This window comes from Thermobia domestica, chromosome 5 (assembly GCF_964235325.1).
Source record: "Thermobia domestica chromosome 5, izTheDome1.hap1.1, whole genome shotgun sequence".
In the NCBI taxonomy this organism is placed as follows: domain Eukaryota; kingdom Metazoa; phylum Arthropoda; class Insecta; order Zygentoma; family Lepismatidae; genus Thermobia; species Thermobia domestica.
In genome coordinates, this window is record NC_137458.1 from 144,131,113 (window position 1) to 144,149,551 (window position 18,439).

The window sequence follows — 18,439 nt, forward strand, 5'->3', positions numbered from 1 at the left end:
TTACCAGTCTGTCTGGCTGGCTGTAGATACAGTCATTTATCTTCCATATTTCTAATACTTCTACTCATGTAGCTTTGGAATAATCACCAATATGTACTTTTCTTTATTGATTCATTTTATTTTCCATTATTCCGTGGACGCTACCTATACATGGTGTCTGCTTCTGTACAATCCGCGGCAAAAAACCTGCAACATGAGGATGTAAGTTTATTGTGAAACTACGCCTAACAGCACAGGGAATGAACATAACGTCTAAGTGGAACGAATCACGCCAGGATAAATCTCGGCCTCCTCTCGTGCACACTTATTTTGGAGTAAAAGACTTCGTCATTTCACAATAAACTTATATGCTCATGTTGCAGGTTTTTTGCCGCAGATTGTACCATTACTAAACAACACCTTCATATCATCTACAGTTTACATATAACCAGTTGGCTCTCACTCAACCTTCTCTAATAACATAATTATTAACCATTGTACTCTTCTACATAAACCTTTCATTTATACCATTTTATGAATTCTCTCACTCCAACGTCACACCGCTTAATCAATTTATGGTATGAAACTATATCTCCAAATATTAACGCTCTATCATAAACAATTATAACTTTTTTTTTTATCAACAAAAGTGTATCAATATGTAATAAACAAGATTAGTATACTATTCCGAAGAACTTTCATCCATGTATATATATAAGATAAACATTAATCGTTAATTACTATAATTTCTGTATCTCAATAGTACCTTGTATTTTAATTTTCATGTGCAAATTGAAATTTCGTTTGCATTAAATGTTACCTTATGTAGTTACTAATAAATGTAAATCTTATTTTCAATAGGATTAAAATGTACTCGAGGTATATTGTTGTATGGACCATCTGGAACTGGAAAGACGATGCTCGTCAGAGCATTAGGAAAAGAGTTTCCAGTTAATTTTTATACGATTCAGGGACCAGAATTGTACAGTAAATATTTTGGAGAAACAGAATCTAGATTAAAAGAACATTTCCAAAGGGCCTTACAAAGGTACGTTATGTAATACGGTGTAAGGTAGAACATTTCTATATGGTATTAAAAATGTTTTCTTGTAATGTCATTCTGATGAGTTTGTATAAAATTTAGAGTAACTTTTATTCTTTTTGATATATATATCTTTGTATTGAGTAACTACACATATATTCTTTAGTTAATAAAACAGCTCTTTTCTATGATAATATTTCTGTTAATATCATTATATAGTCTTTCTTAACTTACATTAAAATAAAATATGAGTTGAGTTGATTTTAGTTTAGCGTCCCTTTCAACAGCGAGGCTATATGAGACGTGGACCTACTGATTAACGTGGAATCCAAACCACATGAGCTCCCGCCGGGAATCGAACCCGGGTCTCCCACGCCAAAGGCGCATATGCTAACCGCTTAGCCACGGAGGAGCTCTAAAAATAAAATATGAATCAGTTAGTCTTTCTTAACTGAAACAAGTGGATAAAAATTATCTGGAACAGTTGCTCCTGTTTCATGTTAATCTTTTATAACTTACAACTAGCCTGAGGAAACTAATGATGCTTATGGATAAAATTAACATGTGATTTTTTTTTTTCCCTCGAAGAGTACTCTAGAACACTAATTAGTGAAGGTGTTTCCGGATATCTGCTCCTTTAAGAACTTGAACTTCAAACTTAGTTTCAAGTGCATAAATTCGACAAGTAATGCATTGATTTTTCACTAGAAGCATCATATTTTCAAGGTTATTACGTAATCTTACGTGCGTGTTACTCTAGAATCATATATATGTATAGTGTGCGTGTTGAGAGAGAGATTGATTGAGATTGTCCATGTTCCATTGTTCCGTCTGTTAAAATCCAGAAAGGAAAAACGAAGTAATAATTTAAAATGTTAGAACTGGAACTTGTATCGACGTGTTAGTGTGATCAGCTAAAGACATTACAAATTTCGTGATGAAGTATAATCTGTACCGGTAAACGTGATAGATACATTTTACACTCTTTTTCCATTATTTATTACGTATGATTTACACCATATATTACATCACATAGTTGAAGTAAATTGTAATGTTCAAGTTCGACATTTTAACTAGCATTTCAATAGGTAAGAGATAGGCATGCGACAATAATGCAGCTTATTAGTAAATTAATTCAAAAGGTACAAGGTGCATCACGGGAAATGAGAGAATTTTGAACCTTCACAAATAGGTGGAACTGGAAATTTTTTATTGGCTCCACGATATGTATAGACATTACCATTGATGACAAACACAGACAGGCTGTGACTGTTGTATATTCTGTATCTTGTACGGATGATATTGGGTCTTTTTTTGACGCACTATTGTCCAGCCGCTCTTACTTCCGACTTGGTCCCACCCATTTGCTTGCCTGCACTGACTTGAAAACATGTGGAACTAATACTGTGTTGCAATTTATCGCACACTCGTTCCCCAGTCAGTTAACAGCTGGGAAAGTATTGAGTGTATGGCGCTGTTTACTAGACATTGCAACAGCCGAATGCTTTCAAGGACATAGTCATCAGCAGACAACGACAGGCGCCCTGTTCCCTGTTTTAGTAGTAGCGCTACGTGATTGGTGGAGGTTCAGTTAGCGACATAGCTATAAAGCTTCGGATATGTACAGTGCTCTTGCGTGGCAACGAGCGGATCTTTGAGGACTAGAACAGTGCATACACCATAAAATATCGATCTTGTACTCCAGACTTTGCAACAAAATTCTAAAAGATCAACTCGTCGTCATTCAAAAACACTACACTTGTCCAAAGCATCACAGCGTCGAATTTTGAAAAAAGATCTACGGTATCATTCATACAAGATACAGATTATCTGTTTAATAATGTTTGTCAGTAATGGCAAAGTCTGTACATGGCTTGACGGCTAATAACAATTTTCCAATTCCACTTAATTATTCTTTTGTGAAGTTTCTAAATTATCCCATTTCCCGTCATGCATTCTGTATCAGCCTTGCTCTTGCTTAATGTGTTAGGAGCTCATGCAACAATCATTATTCGTCGAATTTTCACTACTTTCAATAGCAGCGTTGTCAAGGTCTTCAAGTGCAAAAATCCTCAAATCATTATGCTGCTTTTTTGTAGTTGATGACGAAGGCCAAAGCAACAATGACGTTACGTTATCTCAACTTCTGTTTAGAGTGCTTGTGTCGGAGTTTGATTCCTTTCTTCAAATGAAAATGCCCTCCATGCCTGTCGTTCTGTAGACGAAAAAGATCGTTTTATAATTTTACGTTTTGCGCAAATAAGCATATTTACAGTGGAAAAAAAAAAGAAAAAAAAAGAAAGAAAGAAAGAAAAATATATGCCCCAAGATACTTATAAATTTTGTTAGTGTACGTAGTTGTTACCTGACTCTTGACAATGCTGTCAGTAAAGGCAGCGAAAATTGGATTATTAATGGTAACTACTTAAATCTGTAACACTGTTGAGAAGAGTAACGTGCGTTTGTAGAGTTTATTATTATTATTATTATTATTATTATTATTATTATTATTATTATTATTATTATTATTATTATTATTATTATTATTATTATTATTATTAATAATAATAATAATAATAATAATAATAATAATAATAATAATAATAATAATATAGCTTTTCAAGTTGGATGCGTTAGCAAAGTTTATTAGTATTTTGTTTTGTTCTGAATAAGAAACTGAACATAGTTAACTATACGTCTCATAGTCAATTGCTTTCTTTCAGAGCACCTAGCATAATATTTATTGACGAAATCGACAGCTTATGTCCTAAGCGAAGTACTTCACAAACTGATCAAGAGAAGAGAGTAGTGGCAACGCTTTCAACGTTAATGGATAGTCTGCATTTGGACAATGAAAGTCCAGTGGTTATCCTGGCTGCGACGAATAAGCCTGATCTAATAGATTCGGCACTTCGACGACCAGGCAGATTTGACAAAGAAGTTGAAATTCTTGTACCTAGTCCGAAGCAACGCCACGATATTTTACAAAAACTGCTCCGGAAAGTCACTCATAACATCAACAGACCAGATATGCTTAGCATAGCGAATGCTGCTCATGGGTATGTGGGTGCTGATCTTGCTGCCGTGTGCTCCCAAGCTGCTTTGAAAGCATTAAGGAATGCGACGAATGGAGAGACTAGTGATGAAACTGCAGCGAAAAATGTAAAAGTTACCGCTGAAGATCTGAGGTGGGCTTTAACTCAAGTAAAACCTAGTGCTATGAGAGAGGTGCTTGTGGAAGTTCCAAATGTAAGTTTGATAATTACATTATTATTATTATTATTATTATTATTATTATTATTATTATTATTATTATTATTATTATTATTATTATTATTATTATTATTCATCTTGCTAAAGTTAACTTGTTTAATTTGATCGCATTTCATGCATGAATTGTGTTCATACAATTTGTGCTTTTAAGTTTGAAGCAAAGAGGTTTAAATTTTACGCATTCGTTAGTCCCTACATACTTTTCCGAGTAATTCATGATATTATTAGTTGTCATTATGCATAAAATGTTCACTTTATCATTGGAAAAAATTTAAACGTCTGTAATCATCATTACAACGATTTTACAGCCGTCGAAAAGAGAAAAGAGCTTAATCTTGGGAATAGCGTAATCTTACTGCAAAATTCCATATAATTGCCTGCAGTAATGTTCCACAATTCAGTAGGTAAAGTGATCGGCTATGTTATCAAGTAGGACGTGAACATGTGTGTTTCTCTTTTCCTCCGCGTGATTATTTTGTGATGATTGTCTAGCTTTGTTTCAGTACTCTTTGAAGATAATTGATACTTCATTATACATCTTGCAGATCTCTTTGTTTGCGCTGGAATAACCTCTTCTACTGCTTCACAGTTGCATATGATGGCCGTTTATCTTCACACACCTATGCCATTTACTCATGAATTTGGTTCGGTAATATCTGTTCCAAATCTGAAAAAGAAATGCAGATTTTTACAAAATGGTAAACTTCACAATAGTTAAATGTTACTGATAACCACATGTGTGTAATAAACCGACTGGCATGGTCTGGTAGTTTAAAAAATTAGGATGATGATCGCAAGACCTGTCTATCGCATTTCGAGTTCCGCTTAGTACATGAGTGTTATATATTGCCCTTTCATAACTCACTTCACTACCATCCTTCATTTGTCATTAGCTCCTTTAGTCAGGAGGGTATAAGCATGGGATATAAAACTAAAATAAATAAAAGCCTATGGGTAATACGGGTAAAATCGTAAGGATTGAGGAGTTAAGCCGTGATACACTGCATGAAAAGTAAGCGCGTAATGTTCCGATTTGTGTGTATCACAGTGGACAGTGTCATTAATAGGTTGATAATTACTTATGTTAATACGATGAATTCGTAGATGTTTTTCAGTTACTATTGTAGCTTTTTATATCATATGCTTGCGTATTGAGGAATTGGTGGATGCAGGTTTTTGTGTCGTAATAAGTATAGGTACTTAAAGAAAGGAAAACTTACCTTCCAATTAATGAAAATGTGTTGTTTTCTATGTCACTTCGTATGACTGGTCTTCGTGATACTCAGAGATCATTAACGCTTAACAGAGAAAAATGTACTGTATAAAAGCAATTTATTAATACTGTCAGAAATCTCACTATTCAGGTCAGTAGCTTATTCAGAAATCTCATTTTACTTTAGAATAAGTTGACTTTTGAATTTAGTATATGCTGCATTGTAGTATCTATGATGGTGGCCAACTAAAATAGCAAACTGTAACTACGTTCATTAAATATTCACACATATATAATCGTAAAACATTAACAATGTGCGTACTCGCCTTCGGTACGGGAGACCCGGGTTCGCTTCTCAGTAAGAGCTCATGTGGTTCGGATCTGTCGTTAAGGTGTATGTAGATCCTTGTCTCATTGCCTTGCTACTAAAAGGGACGCATAACTCAAACATAACCAACCAAAAACCATGAACAGAGTGAATGTTGAAAATACTTTTAATATCTTTAAAAAGCATACAAAAGCATTTGAGACATAAGTAGTTTATAAAATCTCGAGTTTCAGAATACATTAGTAAAGGCTGTCCCAGTGTTCACAAATCAAACTTTGCGTGATGATAGAGTAAGGTTTCCTAAAGAATATAAGATTTCTCAACATAATCTTTATTTACAACCATAAAATGCATTTGCGCCATATTTGAACCCAACTCGGAAACTCTGGTTGGCAAAATTTTGATGTGCACTACTTTAGCACATCAAAACTATGCATGAAGATGTATAGTAGGTATATGACTTTTTTCAAATTGAAAAGCCTGGGGTGGCAAACAATGAACATTTGGCTGCAAACCTCGAAAATGTCTTTGATTTTGTTTAATTGTGAAAAAAGGTCCCGCACCTCATTGATGCATTAGAAGAAAATTCGCCTACTTACACAGTCTGCATTTAGCACTGAATATTCTATACAGCACATTAGTAAAATTGTTTTAAATTTGTGAATTTCTGTTATTGAACTTGCTGTTGAGATATTTGTCACTTTTTCAAGTGTTGTGATGCTCTTCCATCACTTTCACAGCTCGCTCGGCCACCATATTTGAAAATGAAATGAAATCTTTGAGTTTTACGTCCCACGCTTATGCCGGTTAGGCTAAAGGAGACGGTGATGATGAGTAATGAATCAAATGGTGGAATGAAGAAAGTGGGAGGAAACGGGAGAACCCAGAGAAAACCCACGCACACGGTGTTTGTCCACCACAAAGTCCACTTGGCGGGGGCTGGGATCGCACCCGGGACCCCAAGCACCAGAGGTGAACGCTCTACCACTGAGCCACCGCGGCCCCACCACCATATTTGAGCCAGGCACATCCAGCATAGAACGTTCTTTTACCCAGTGAGCAGAAAAACACTTTAAAGCTTTAGGACACTTTAGGTCTGAGATAGCAGCATGCAATTCATTGTATATGTCCTCTGTATAGTGTTGAATTGAAAACCATACCTTTGTCCATCTAGTTGCGATGAAGTCGCAAGTACGTTGTAGCTGATCTCTTCATTTTGGAAGGAGAAAAAAGGCAATCATGCATAGATTGCACGTGACTTCCATCTATCATTGTTGAGAAAGAAAGCTTCTGCCAGTTCAACTGAGGCCACCTGTTCTCCTTCCGGTAGAAATTATATCCTTCACGAAGTTAAAATAGAAACCGAAAATCATTTCTCCATTCTGGGTTTTCAGGTGGCGGTACCTTTCCTGTGCCAGAATAGTTTTCTTGTAAGTCCTCATACCCAGCCAAAACATCTTCAATGAATTGATAGTTGAAGCTGGATGACCGTGATTTTATTGGGAATACTGAATCCATCCAGTGTCGCCAAACCAGGTCAAGAATATGGTGCTGACATTCTATAAAGTGAGGCTCATCGAACCCATTTGTTTAAAATGTCTCTGGGATCTAACAACAATACCACTTTTGTGCCCTATATTCAATGCTGTGGTGTCAGAAATAATCATTTTAATATTCCTCCATGCATTATACTCATCCAACAAGACTTGCAGTAATATATAGATATTCTCGGCGGATCTGCTTTCACAAACCAAAACTCCAAGGCGAAGACTTCTTTCACAATTCTGCACATGATATTTTTTTCTTCCTATTCTGGTCCCATCAAAATGCAAGCAGAATTCCTGTTCACCGAAAATTTCTCTAAGCCGGTTCTTCATTGTTTCAGCTTCCTTGATCACTCGACGCAAAATCCCCGATTGTGAAGGTGTAGGTACATTTAGTTCTTCCTCAGCCAAGTTCTGAAGAACTTTCGTTGCTTATCTTGTAGACAGATATAGTTTCGACAAGAGTTTGGCTGCAGATTTTCTTGCTTGATACTTACGTTTCATAGGGGGAGGACCTTCTGAAAATTCAGAGTCACTGCTGACTTTACGTTCTTGAGTATCACTGATACTTACATGTTGCACTTGGCTTGTACACGGACCAGTTGAGCTACTTCGCCTTTTTGAAGGATGGATCGTTGATATAGAGGCAACTTTCTCTGTTGTGTATCCGACTCGGCCAACAGATTCAAGTTGTTTTCCATACAATTCTTTGTCTTCACTGCAAAGCCAGTTTTCTTTTCTTTCTTTTTTCTTTTCTTTTCTTTCTTTCTTTCTTTTCTTTTTTTCTTTTCTTTTTTTTTTTGTAATATCGAAGACACTAGCGAGAGATTTTTCAAGTACCTCATTCCTCCTTTTTCTATATTTTAAAGAAAATTCAGCTTCTCCCAAAGTATACACAGTTCTTAAGAGATTATCTTTATTCTATCCCACTGCCTTTTCAGTTAATCGTACAATCCCAAATATCTACGAACTATGTCTGTGTTTGTAGACATTTTACACATTTTACACACGTTCGTTTTCATTTCTGGTATGCTGGTATGTTGTGTTCACTTTTTTCCAGCTGATTCAACTGCTGATTTTTATCTTTTGGTTTTGAATGACATTTTTTAATCTAAAAATAGAAGAGATCAATTAGAAATTAGGAAGACAATTGAGGGAAGCACTGTTGCAAATACATATAAAAGCAAAGAATACTAAAGTTTTATCAACGGCAAATCAACCTACTAGGCTCGTAACACCAATATAACTGATTTCCAAAAGTGTTTAATGTGCATAGTATAAATTAAAATTTGGAAAATAACTTGTATCTATGTTGCTTACTTATAACTTACAACAAAACACAATGTGTTATTTACATAGGAATCTTTGAATTTCTGCGTGCCTGATGGGTTGATGTGCAGACAAAGATCTGTACATTTTGATTGTAAATAAACGATAAATAGGTTACGTTATCACAATTTATATTATACCAATGTCTATTAAACCTTTCCTAGATGCCCGATTTGATTTCATTATCATGTTTTGCGAATCAAAAATTCTTATCATATATCGTTTTTTTCACTTACCTCGCATATGAAAATAGATTAGGTGCGGGACGTTTTTCCAACCCCGAACGAAAATAACACCAGAGAACTAACGTATAGGCAAAAGTTCATTAAATACAACATCAGGAAAATTAAAATTTTGTAAAAAGTTAGAAAGTCATATCCCTAATGTATAGTGTTTACTACTGGTACAAAGTTGGTTTGTTTACAATAGACCTACTTAAAAGTGAAAATGTTACAAATAACATATAAAGTTCCGTAAGCGTCATACGTATTTCTAATGATACTAGCAAACTCGTAAGCATCATTACCATGTAATGTTCCATAAGAAAAGGAGTCCACTTACTATACACGTTTGAACAGGCTACTTTTACAGTTTTACTTTACTTACACCTTTGACGCTCTGATCCTGTGTGCTAATTGCTTACGTTCGGTCAGGCTCTCGCTCTACCTAGTGGGCCACGAGCCGTATATTCTTTCAAGAAGACATACTGTAAAAATAGAACGTCGTTGTTAGAATAAGTTTTTAAGGCATTTGCAGATTATTATTAAAAAAAAAATCCAACCTACATATCTACATATCTAAACACAAACATATAAAGTTAGGACCGCCGACAGAATTCGATATTTTTAAGACTCCGAGAAACACTATATTTAGAACCAATATATTTATGTGGCCACATATATCAACCTAAGATTAAACTTGAAATACTGCGTTCCAAAAGGGAGCGTACTACAATTTAACGAGCTTAATTCCAAAAAGCTTCTAGAAACTGAATTACTATGACACTTACCGAGCTTGATTTATTAGTGGGAATCTAGGCACCAACTGTAATCTACAAAACAATAAATTTGAGGCAAAATTTCACATAAAATTATTTTTTAAAAAAAAAAATTAAAATAAACTATTTACTTATATGCTCGTTTTATTCAAGAAATTTTTGAAAGAATATTATTACTAACGTTTAATATTGTTACGATCAGTGTAGTTTATACAGGTTAAGAAATGCAAACGAGAAATCCAATTGTATAATTTTAAAGGAAGTGGTAGAATGTAAAGAAGGGAAGAAAAGTAGAGGAAACCTACGTAGATATTATTATACCGTACACACTTTTCTGGTAGAATAGAACCATGGAAGTCTTTGCACTAGAGTTGAACCATCGTGTCTAAGCAGGATTTTCTTCAAAATTCACAGTGAAATATTCATACTTATCACTGTTTTTGTGAAACTCGCTCATACCATGTTGTCCTGCAATCCACAACTTTTGTTCGTTTTAAGTAAAGTTTTCGAGTAAACTATAAAATAATGTTAGCTTTCCCTCAGTCAGATTGAATCAAAACAAATAGCATTTCAAAATCACTCGCTAATCGATCCACATTATGAGCGAAATTTCTATAAGATGGTAAAAAATAATTAAATAAATAAAATGAGAATAATCGTGTATTGTATTAAATGGAAGACTTACCAGAAATATGGTGTGAATTCCTGTTGTTTCATATCCATCGAAGTGTATAGTTTAGATTTGTTAGCGAAAGATCGATCTACTCAACTTTGATTTGTTAGCGAAAGATCGATCCACTCAACTTTTTAACTAAAGAGTAATGTGTGACACTCTGCTTGATCTCCTCTGTTCGCTTATGCCTAGTTGCGTTTTTTTAACTTCCATATCAATGATTATAAGGCTTATCTATGCAATTATATGTAATCCTATAGCAGAGAGTTAGTTTAATTAACTAATCGTTATTTTAATTTAAATTGGATGCTATGAAACATTACATCAAATTATGCTGTGTTTCCTTTCTTAGAAGGCATTGTTGTTGTTATTTTTACTTTCATATATATTTGAATGATTATTTTGTGTAAGTATGCTATTTTGTCTGTAGAAGTAACTCTAGAACATTTTGCTCCAGAAATTAGGATACGGAGGCCAATAGTGATTTGTATTTTAAAAGTTGAGATTCATATCTGTAACTTTTTCTTCTTTCTAGTGTTAATATACATCGTACAGTCGTCAGTAAAAGTTGACATATGGGTAGACATTTTCTTTTATTAGTTCCTTCGTGGTTAAATGGTTAATATCGCCGGTGGGAGTACACATGCTTCGGTTCTTAATAACACTGGTCCATTTCTCTAATACTGAAAACGTATGTTAAACTGTGAATACTCAAACTAACGAATGACTTCGAAACGAATGACTGTTTGGGTATATTTTTCTTACTTAAAGAGGACATGATTGTTTGTTTCAACAAACTGTACTAAAATGTACCTACCGACTGCGAAATTATTGAATAAGCAAATTATATATATCCATATTCAATGTTGTTGGTAACTGTTCAAATAATCTCCATTCTTTAAATAGCAAATCTCTTGTGTCGCTCTCATTCACCACGCATTTTGGTACAAAATTTTATATGGCCATTGAAACCTATATGTTGTTTTTTGCTGAACTTCCCAGTTTCAGTTATTTACTAATTAACATGAAGAGTACAGAAAACTAGATTTGCTCGAATCTTATCTTTTAAAACTCCCTTATTGTTTTTACTAAACGCAGTTCAGGATTAAAGAATGAAAAACAGAAAATATATCGGTAAAAGGCATATTTTGAGTATTGAGGCTAAGAAAAATTTGAATAAGGTGATAATTCCTAAAATTGAGGCTGACATCCTAGTCAAATGTAGTATCAATAAATTATGGTTCTCTCTATTATGTCTCACTGACGTATAATTACGTTTATTATCTACCTGAAAGTACCCTAATTGTTATTTTAATTACTGACTGAATCATAGCTGTGTATTGGTATATTTGTTTCTTATTTTTAATTTTGAACTCGTTTTAAGGACAGGACATTCGATTCATGGTAGAAAGTATCTCGCACCACACCACACAAACTTTCTCTCTCTCATTATACATACATCAATTCAAGTCAAGTATCTTTATCTATAGAATAATGTGTATTTTTCTTTGTATTTCTTGTAGGTTCGCTGGTCAGATATTGGAGGGCAACATGAATTAAAGCTAAAGATCAAACAAGCAATAGAGTGGCCTCTTGTACATCCTGAAGCATTTCATCGCTTGGGAATAACCCCTCCGAGAGGTATTTTGATGTTTGGTCCACCAGGGTGTTCAAAGACAATGATAGCAAAGGCATTAGCTACAGAAAGTGGATTAAATTTCATATCAATTAAGGTAATATAACTGTAGCTTTAAATTTTTATGTCTTCTGTACCTTATTTAGAATTACTATTGGCCAGGGTTGGCAAAAACCATGGTTTTTATTGAAAAAAAAAACAACAAAAAACAGGTATTTTGGTTTAAACCAGGTTTTTTTGTTTTAAATAATTTAATCTATGTATTTATATTAGATATGGACAGAAATTTGTTTCACCTTGATGTTAATATGCAACAACAAGGTTATGCTGGAAGGGGTATCATAAGCTTAAAGCGGAATCCAAACCGCTTCTCTACTTACATCCAAGAGAAATTGTCCATTTGGATACAAAACCGGAACTAATTGGTTACAAATGCGATTGCCGACTCACTCACGAAGGACTTCTGATAAAAATACGTTGTACTGATCTTTACATAGGCCTACTTGTTAATATAATTGTTAAGAGTCACTTCAGAAGGACAAAAAGATAAACAGTTACACAAGTAACAACATTATACCAGAATTATATATAAATCGGGAAACTTCCGCCTTAGCCTTTGGGAAAATCCTATTATTACTTTAAATGTATTTGTATGTAAAATTTTAAGGTCAACGTATCATAATCACTACGGTATTAAATTACAAATTTGGTATGTAGATATCATTCAATAAAATTAAAACAAAGTCAAACCCAAGTTGATGTTGGAAGCTACGTAGGCAGTTGATAAATTTTGCCAATTTCTATCAATATATTTAAGCAAGCTTGGCTTCTTTGTAAAACAACAGGCATTCATTCAAGTAGAAATATATAATTTGGTTTTATTTCGTATGTTTAGGCTTAACATCCTTATGAAATACCAAGGTTATCATAGAGAAGACTTTCGCTTGAAGGGACACCTCGAATCGCTACTTGGTTTACACTTGAAAGATGGGTTGTGGTTCGACCGAGAATTGAACACAGCACCCCTTAATTAAAAGGTGAAAAGTAGATTAACGTAATGCTGATGGTTTGATATGTGTAAACGTCACCATGAAGTTCACACGGTTTAAAGCTTTTTTTTTTTTTTTTTTTTTTTTGAAAAACCAGCTGGTTTAAAACAAGGTTTAAACCAGCCAACCCTGCTATTGGCAACGAAAAGTAAATGGCAGTGGCTCATACTAGTTTATTATTTAGCATTTTTAGTTTAGCCTGTGATAATAAATGTGTTCAGTTTGTTTGAATAATTCTGTTTCCCTTTTTGTCTTAATTTATCCGTAATGTTTTAACAAGTCATCAAAGTCGAGATTCAGTCTACAACATCGTAGCTCATTTTTTAAAGTAATTTCACTGTTGCCAAATTTAACAGTGCTGGGTTGCTTGTTACTATTCATTAGCTTATCTTTATGAATGCTGTAATATTAATAATTTTCGTTTGTTTCTGTTGCCTTTCGTGAACATTTCTAGATGTATTCAGCTTTCTTGATTTATTGGTGTGTCATAGTTTCAACGGTGTTTGTTGAAGGGATAGGACAAAAATAATTTTGTTGTAACTTTTACTGCATGAATTTGTTAACATAGTCAAATTGTTTTGTAATTCATATAAATTGTAAGGGACGACCTCCACCACTAACGTTTTATGAATACAGAGGCTGATCCGTTTGCATAGGAACAAATTAAAGTTGTTTCATACCTAAAATATTCCACTCCATCACCATCTATCATGTTCGACGTGATGGACACACATGTAGACCTTTGCACAACATCACAGTTTCTGCTGTAGCAGTTTTCATTGCAGCTACACCAGAGATGTATTGACCCATTCATACTTGCAGAATTTTCAGAGACTGATTACTGTGCGAACTGGACATAATGAAAAACGCTGTTACTAGCTGCAGATGTCATGCGTCTGAAGAAGTCGAGCGATGTTTTGACTAGACTTGAAGTTTTGTACTGGTGCAATCTACAAGATGGGTGTCGTCGGTATTTCGTCTATGTAAATTGGGTGTAGTACACATTCTTGGCAAGAAGAAGCATTGATTTCGACAGTATTTTTGACCTTATGAAACTTGACCTTCCTTCGGTAGCAAAGACCAGTGACAACCATAGAACCTTTCATTTTTTTTTTTTTTTTTTTTTTTCCATTTCGTTGACACGCAAAGTTACAGCAGTCTTTTTCATGAACACCTAATACTTAACATGGATTACACGATTCACTGTTGATTGGGTTACAGATAATTGTTTAGCTTATAATGCGCTGTCCGCTGTTTGGCTTATAATGATAGTGACAGGCCACCATATCACGAATCTTTATTTTAGCACAGGTCTTGTGAGTTCTACTGACATCGTCTTTGGATTTGATTTCGTTAATGATGTGGATTGAGGACGAGGTGGCTTTGCATAACTTTAATTAGTTATAACACTAACAGTGGCCATTCGGAGCAAAAAGTAGATTCTGACGATGTTCTACTATGCGGGAAATCGTCGCTGCGCCTCAAAGAACCGTATGTGACATTTTTGTCAAAAATGGGTTATGTTGTGCAAATAAACCTAAAAGCTATCAGGTAGCGTCCCTTATAATGTGATAAGTGAATATTCAATTGTTTCGCCATAACAAAGAAAAAAAATAGGAAATGAAAGGCTTCAGGTTCTCATCACGTACGTATTGATTAATGTATACAAATCCTATATGTGCTTATAAAGGCGCAAAAGATAAACCGACATGTGCTACGTAAACACAGAAATAGTAATATAATATTGCTGAAGTAAGCTAACGCAGGAACAATTTTATTATATTTTTCAAGTGTTTCTATGTATATTTTGCAAAATTTTAAGAGTTCGGAATGTTTTTTGCTTCTTCTGAAAAGTTGTGGTTTTAACACATAGCGGTTCTTCGAGGCGCAGCAACGAAATACTAGTTTGCTTGGGAAAAAGCCGTAACGAACCCTTTCCAAAAACTATTTTTTTTTTTCGGTGGCCTTTTATAGTACCTTTACTCTGCTACACAACAACTGAGAAACTGATACACTTGTACGTAGATTTTGTTATATGAAACCCAATTTGACAGATATCGCTATTTGAAAATTAATCTGATGGAGACGGATCAACCTCTTATGTTAATTATCCTGTTTTTATTAATGTTTGTGCAACTAACTTTAACTGTTATCTCAAGGAAATATATAAATTAGGATGAGGTATAATTTTGGTATACACGTGTAATACTTTATAAAGCGTCAATCTTTAAAGTGATTTTGTTTATTTGCAGGGACCTGAATTATTTAACAAATGGGTTGGTGAGTCTGAAAAGGCAGTCCGAGAGGTATTTCGACGAGCTCGCCAGGTTGCTCCATCTATCGTATTTATTGATGAATTGGATGCTTTGGGTGGTGAACGTGCAAGTAGTTCATCCAGTAGTACTAATGTTCAAGAACGTGTATTGGCGCAATTGTTGACGGAACTAGATGGTGTTGAACCTCTGGGAAATGTGACTGTTGTGGCGGCAACTAATCGGCCAGATCGCATAGATAAGGTGAGATAAATGCAGTAGCGTGATTACTAGTAATTTACTTCCGGGTAGTGATTCCGTAATTATATCGTATAGACATGAGTGTTAATATATATATATATATATATATATATATATATATATATATATATATATATATATATTAGAGTATTTTCGTCCTTCAATTTCCTTAATTTTTTTTTTCAAATTAAGTACTTAGTATATATCGTGCCCGGTTAATGAAATTCATCCAATTTGACCAAATTTGGGGCTCGTGTTAGACCTTGATGAGTATAGTACGCGTATGTACTATTATGGTCATCAAATTTGGGGTTTGAACTTGTCAGATTTTAACAAAAAAATTCACAATTGTTATTTAGACGCGATCAATGAAATCGTCTAATTTCGACCAAATTTTGCATTATGGTAGACTGACACAAACTTAGTACACATGGAAAATAAAATGTGCAAATCTTTGGTTCTCGAGTTACTGGCAATATTTTTCCCGTCATAGGGAAACTTACTAGTTTAAGCGAGTGTTAATCACTTGTAAAACGAATAATTGATTGCATATCGTAATGTTAAATTACACCCAGTTGACTATATTTCAAAAGACTTATAAGTAGGATGACCGAAAAGCAAATACTTTCCATAAGTAGAAGCTTTGCTTTGTATGTAATTAAATACACACTAATTATTTGCTGAGCAAAACTATATATTTTCATTAATATCATAAGTATGTGTATAAGATTGTACAGTTACCCTGTATCTCAGTGTCTGATAAAGCCAAAGAGTTAGTTGATGAAACTCTAATACATGTTTAATTTTTAATGAAAATATATAGTTTTGCTCAGCAAATAATTAGTATGTATTTAATTAGCAAATACTTATTATATTTTGGGCTCCTAATACTCGTAGTTCGATAAGAAAGCCTTTATTTAAACTGCTGTTGGAAAAGTGTAAAAGCCTTTTCTGGCCAGCCATTCTAAGTGAGGTTTTTCTGGATTTTCGTCATTCTCACCAGGTAAATGCCGGAATGGTACCTACCATAAATCGAGAGGTGTCAGCCAAAAGGGTATATGTCACTAAAAATTCCAAATTAAGATTTGAATTAGATATTATTTTTCATATGTGCCTCTATCGAATAAGATACACAGTTCCAACCAGAAAGTACTTGTTCCTATATTTTACTACCTAAAAAATTGTAGTTTGCATGCAATCCCATCATGGTCGTAGATTTTTTTTTTCTTCATATTGCCAAAATCTGTTTCAGGTGCACATGTATCTTTTTGGAAGGCAGCTCCTCAAATGGCTCAGGCTGCTTTCTTCCTCGAGTAGTGTAATCTCCAAGGAACGTCATCTTTCATACCTGACGAGCTTAGAAGGTATAGATGCTGGAAATATCCAGAAGTATAATTTCTAAAATTCGAATATCAAAAATTGTGCATTGTTCTATGCTAAATACAGACATGTAACTGCGTTGTCGCATCCTAAAAGAAGATATATATAATGAACAGGTTTCATCTGTCGAAATATAGACAAGCACTGGTTTCCTAAATTATTTTACCTGTTCAAAAGGTTAATTTTGATGTGGGTTATCCATCAATATACAGGAATACCTTGCGTAACGCGATTAATTGGGTCCAAGAAACGTCAGCGCCATGCAGAACCACGTTGCTGGCGGTCTAATTATAATAGGCTTGAATTTGTTCATAACAAAGGTTTGAGGTTATATATATATAAACTAAAAATGTAGACATATAAACATATAAAATATATAAAAGTTGTAAGAAACAGAAAATTGTTTCTTTAATTATAAATGAAAAATGAAATCTTCTTTCAGTTTTACATCCTACGATTGTCCTCTGTAGACTAAACGATATGGATTATTATTATTATTAAAATGAATTGATGAGTTGGAAGTATAGAAAGAAACTGGGCACAATGTGTTTCCACCCAAACTCACATCACCTGGGATCGAACCATGGACCCCCTCGCACTCGAGGTGAGCGCTCTACCACTGAGTCACTGTGTCCATTCATCAGTTGTAGTTAATATTGTCATATCACAAGCCAATACTCAACTCGAATTTTCATCTGTGTGTGCATAATGTTGCGAATTGTTTACTGCTTTTATTTTTTTATTATTATTTTTAAAATTGAATTTGCCAATTTGTGAATGTGTGTACTAATGAAAAGTGCGTTATACATAGTATTCTTAAATTCCTCCAATATGTACTGTCTTATGTGCCAAGTTTTTTCTTCTTTTTTAACTTTCGTGGATTGTAAACATTTTTTTTTTTTTTTTTTTTTTTTTTTTTTTTTAAATCATCATATGCTGGTCTGCGGCTACCAACAGGTTGAAAACTAGTTTTATACAGCGCTATTGAACAAACTTCTCTTAAGTTTAATTTTGGAAAAGAAGAGGATAATTTGAACATCCCGTTATTGGTACTTGATTGTGTAAATTGATATTAAATAATTTAGAAGCTTCTGGAAGAATTTTAGAGGAGAATAGAAGCCATTAAGCAAAATAATCCTTCGCTATTGCCATGTAGGGGAAAGATCGAGTAATCTTCACGTAGCCTGGTTATTCTGACCAAGTTTATTCGATTGGTTATTTTAATTGCTTTAATTGGGTTCTACTTCTTGGATGGCACCTTAATAAAAGTCATGGTCAGTTCCGTCCAGTTACCATCCGACTAATATACCAAGAATAATTGGATTCAAGTGCATATTAACGGTGATATGATTCTTGGTCTATTGGAAAGATACTGGACATTACATAAAATTAGCAATGTAATATGTAACAATACATTAAATGCAACCTACATCCAGGACGCATTTAACATTTTTGCTGTTCCCAATACCCATGGGCCCAGGAA

At 34.2% G+C, this 18,439-nt stretch overlaps 1 protein-coding gene across 3 annotated transcripts in view; it reads left to right on the forward strand.

Annotated features, from left to right (window-relative positions):
- The window catches only part of LOC145686146 (ATPase family gene 2 protein homolog A), a 66,919-nt gene that overhangs the window by 36,397 nt on the left and 12,083 nt on the right, over positions 1–18,439 (forward strand). For all 3 annotated transcript variants that reach the window (XM_081759134.1, XM_081759136.1, XM_081759135.1), the window contains exons 5-8: positions 841–1,027; positions 3,745–4,270; positions 11,902–12,111; positions 15,316–15,579. In XM_081759134.1, coding sequence (XP_081615260.1) covers positions 841–1,027; positions 3,745–4,270; positions 11,902–12,111; positions 15,316–15,579 — 1,187 coding nt within the window. The remainder of the gene's footprint in view (positions 1–840; positions 1,028–3,744; positions 4,271–11,901; positions 12,112–15,315; positions 15,580–18,439) is intronic.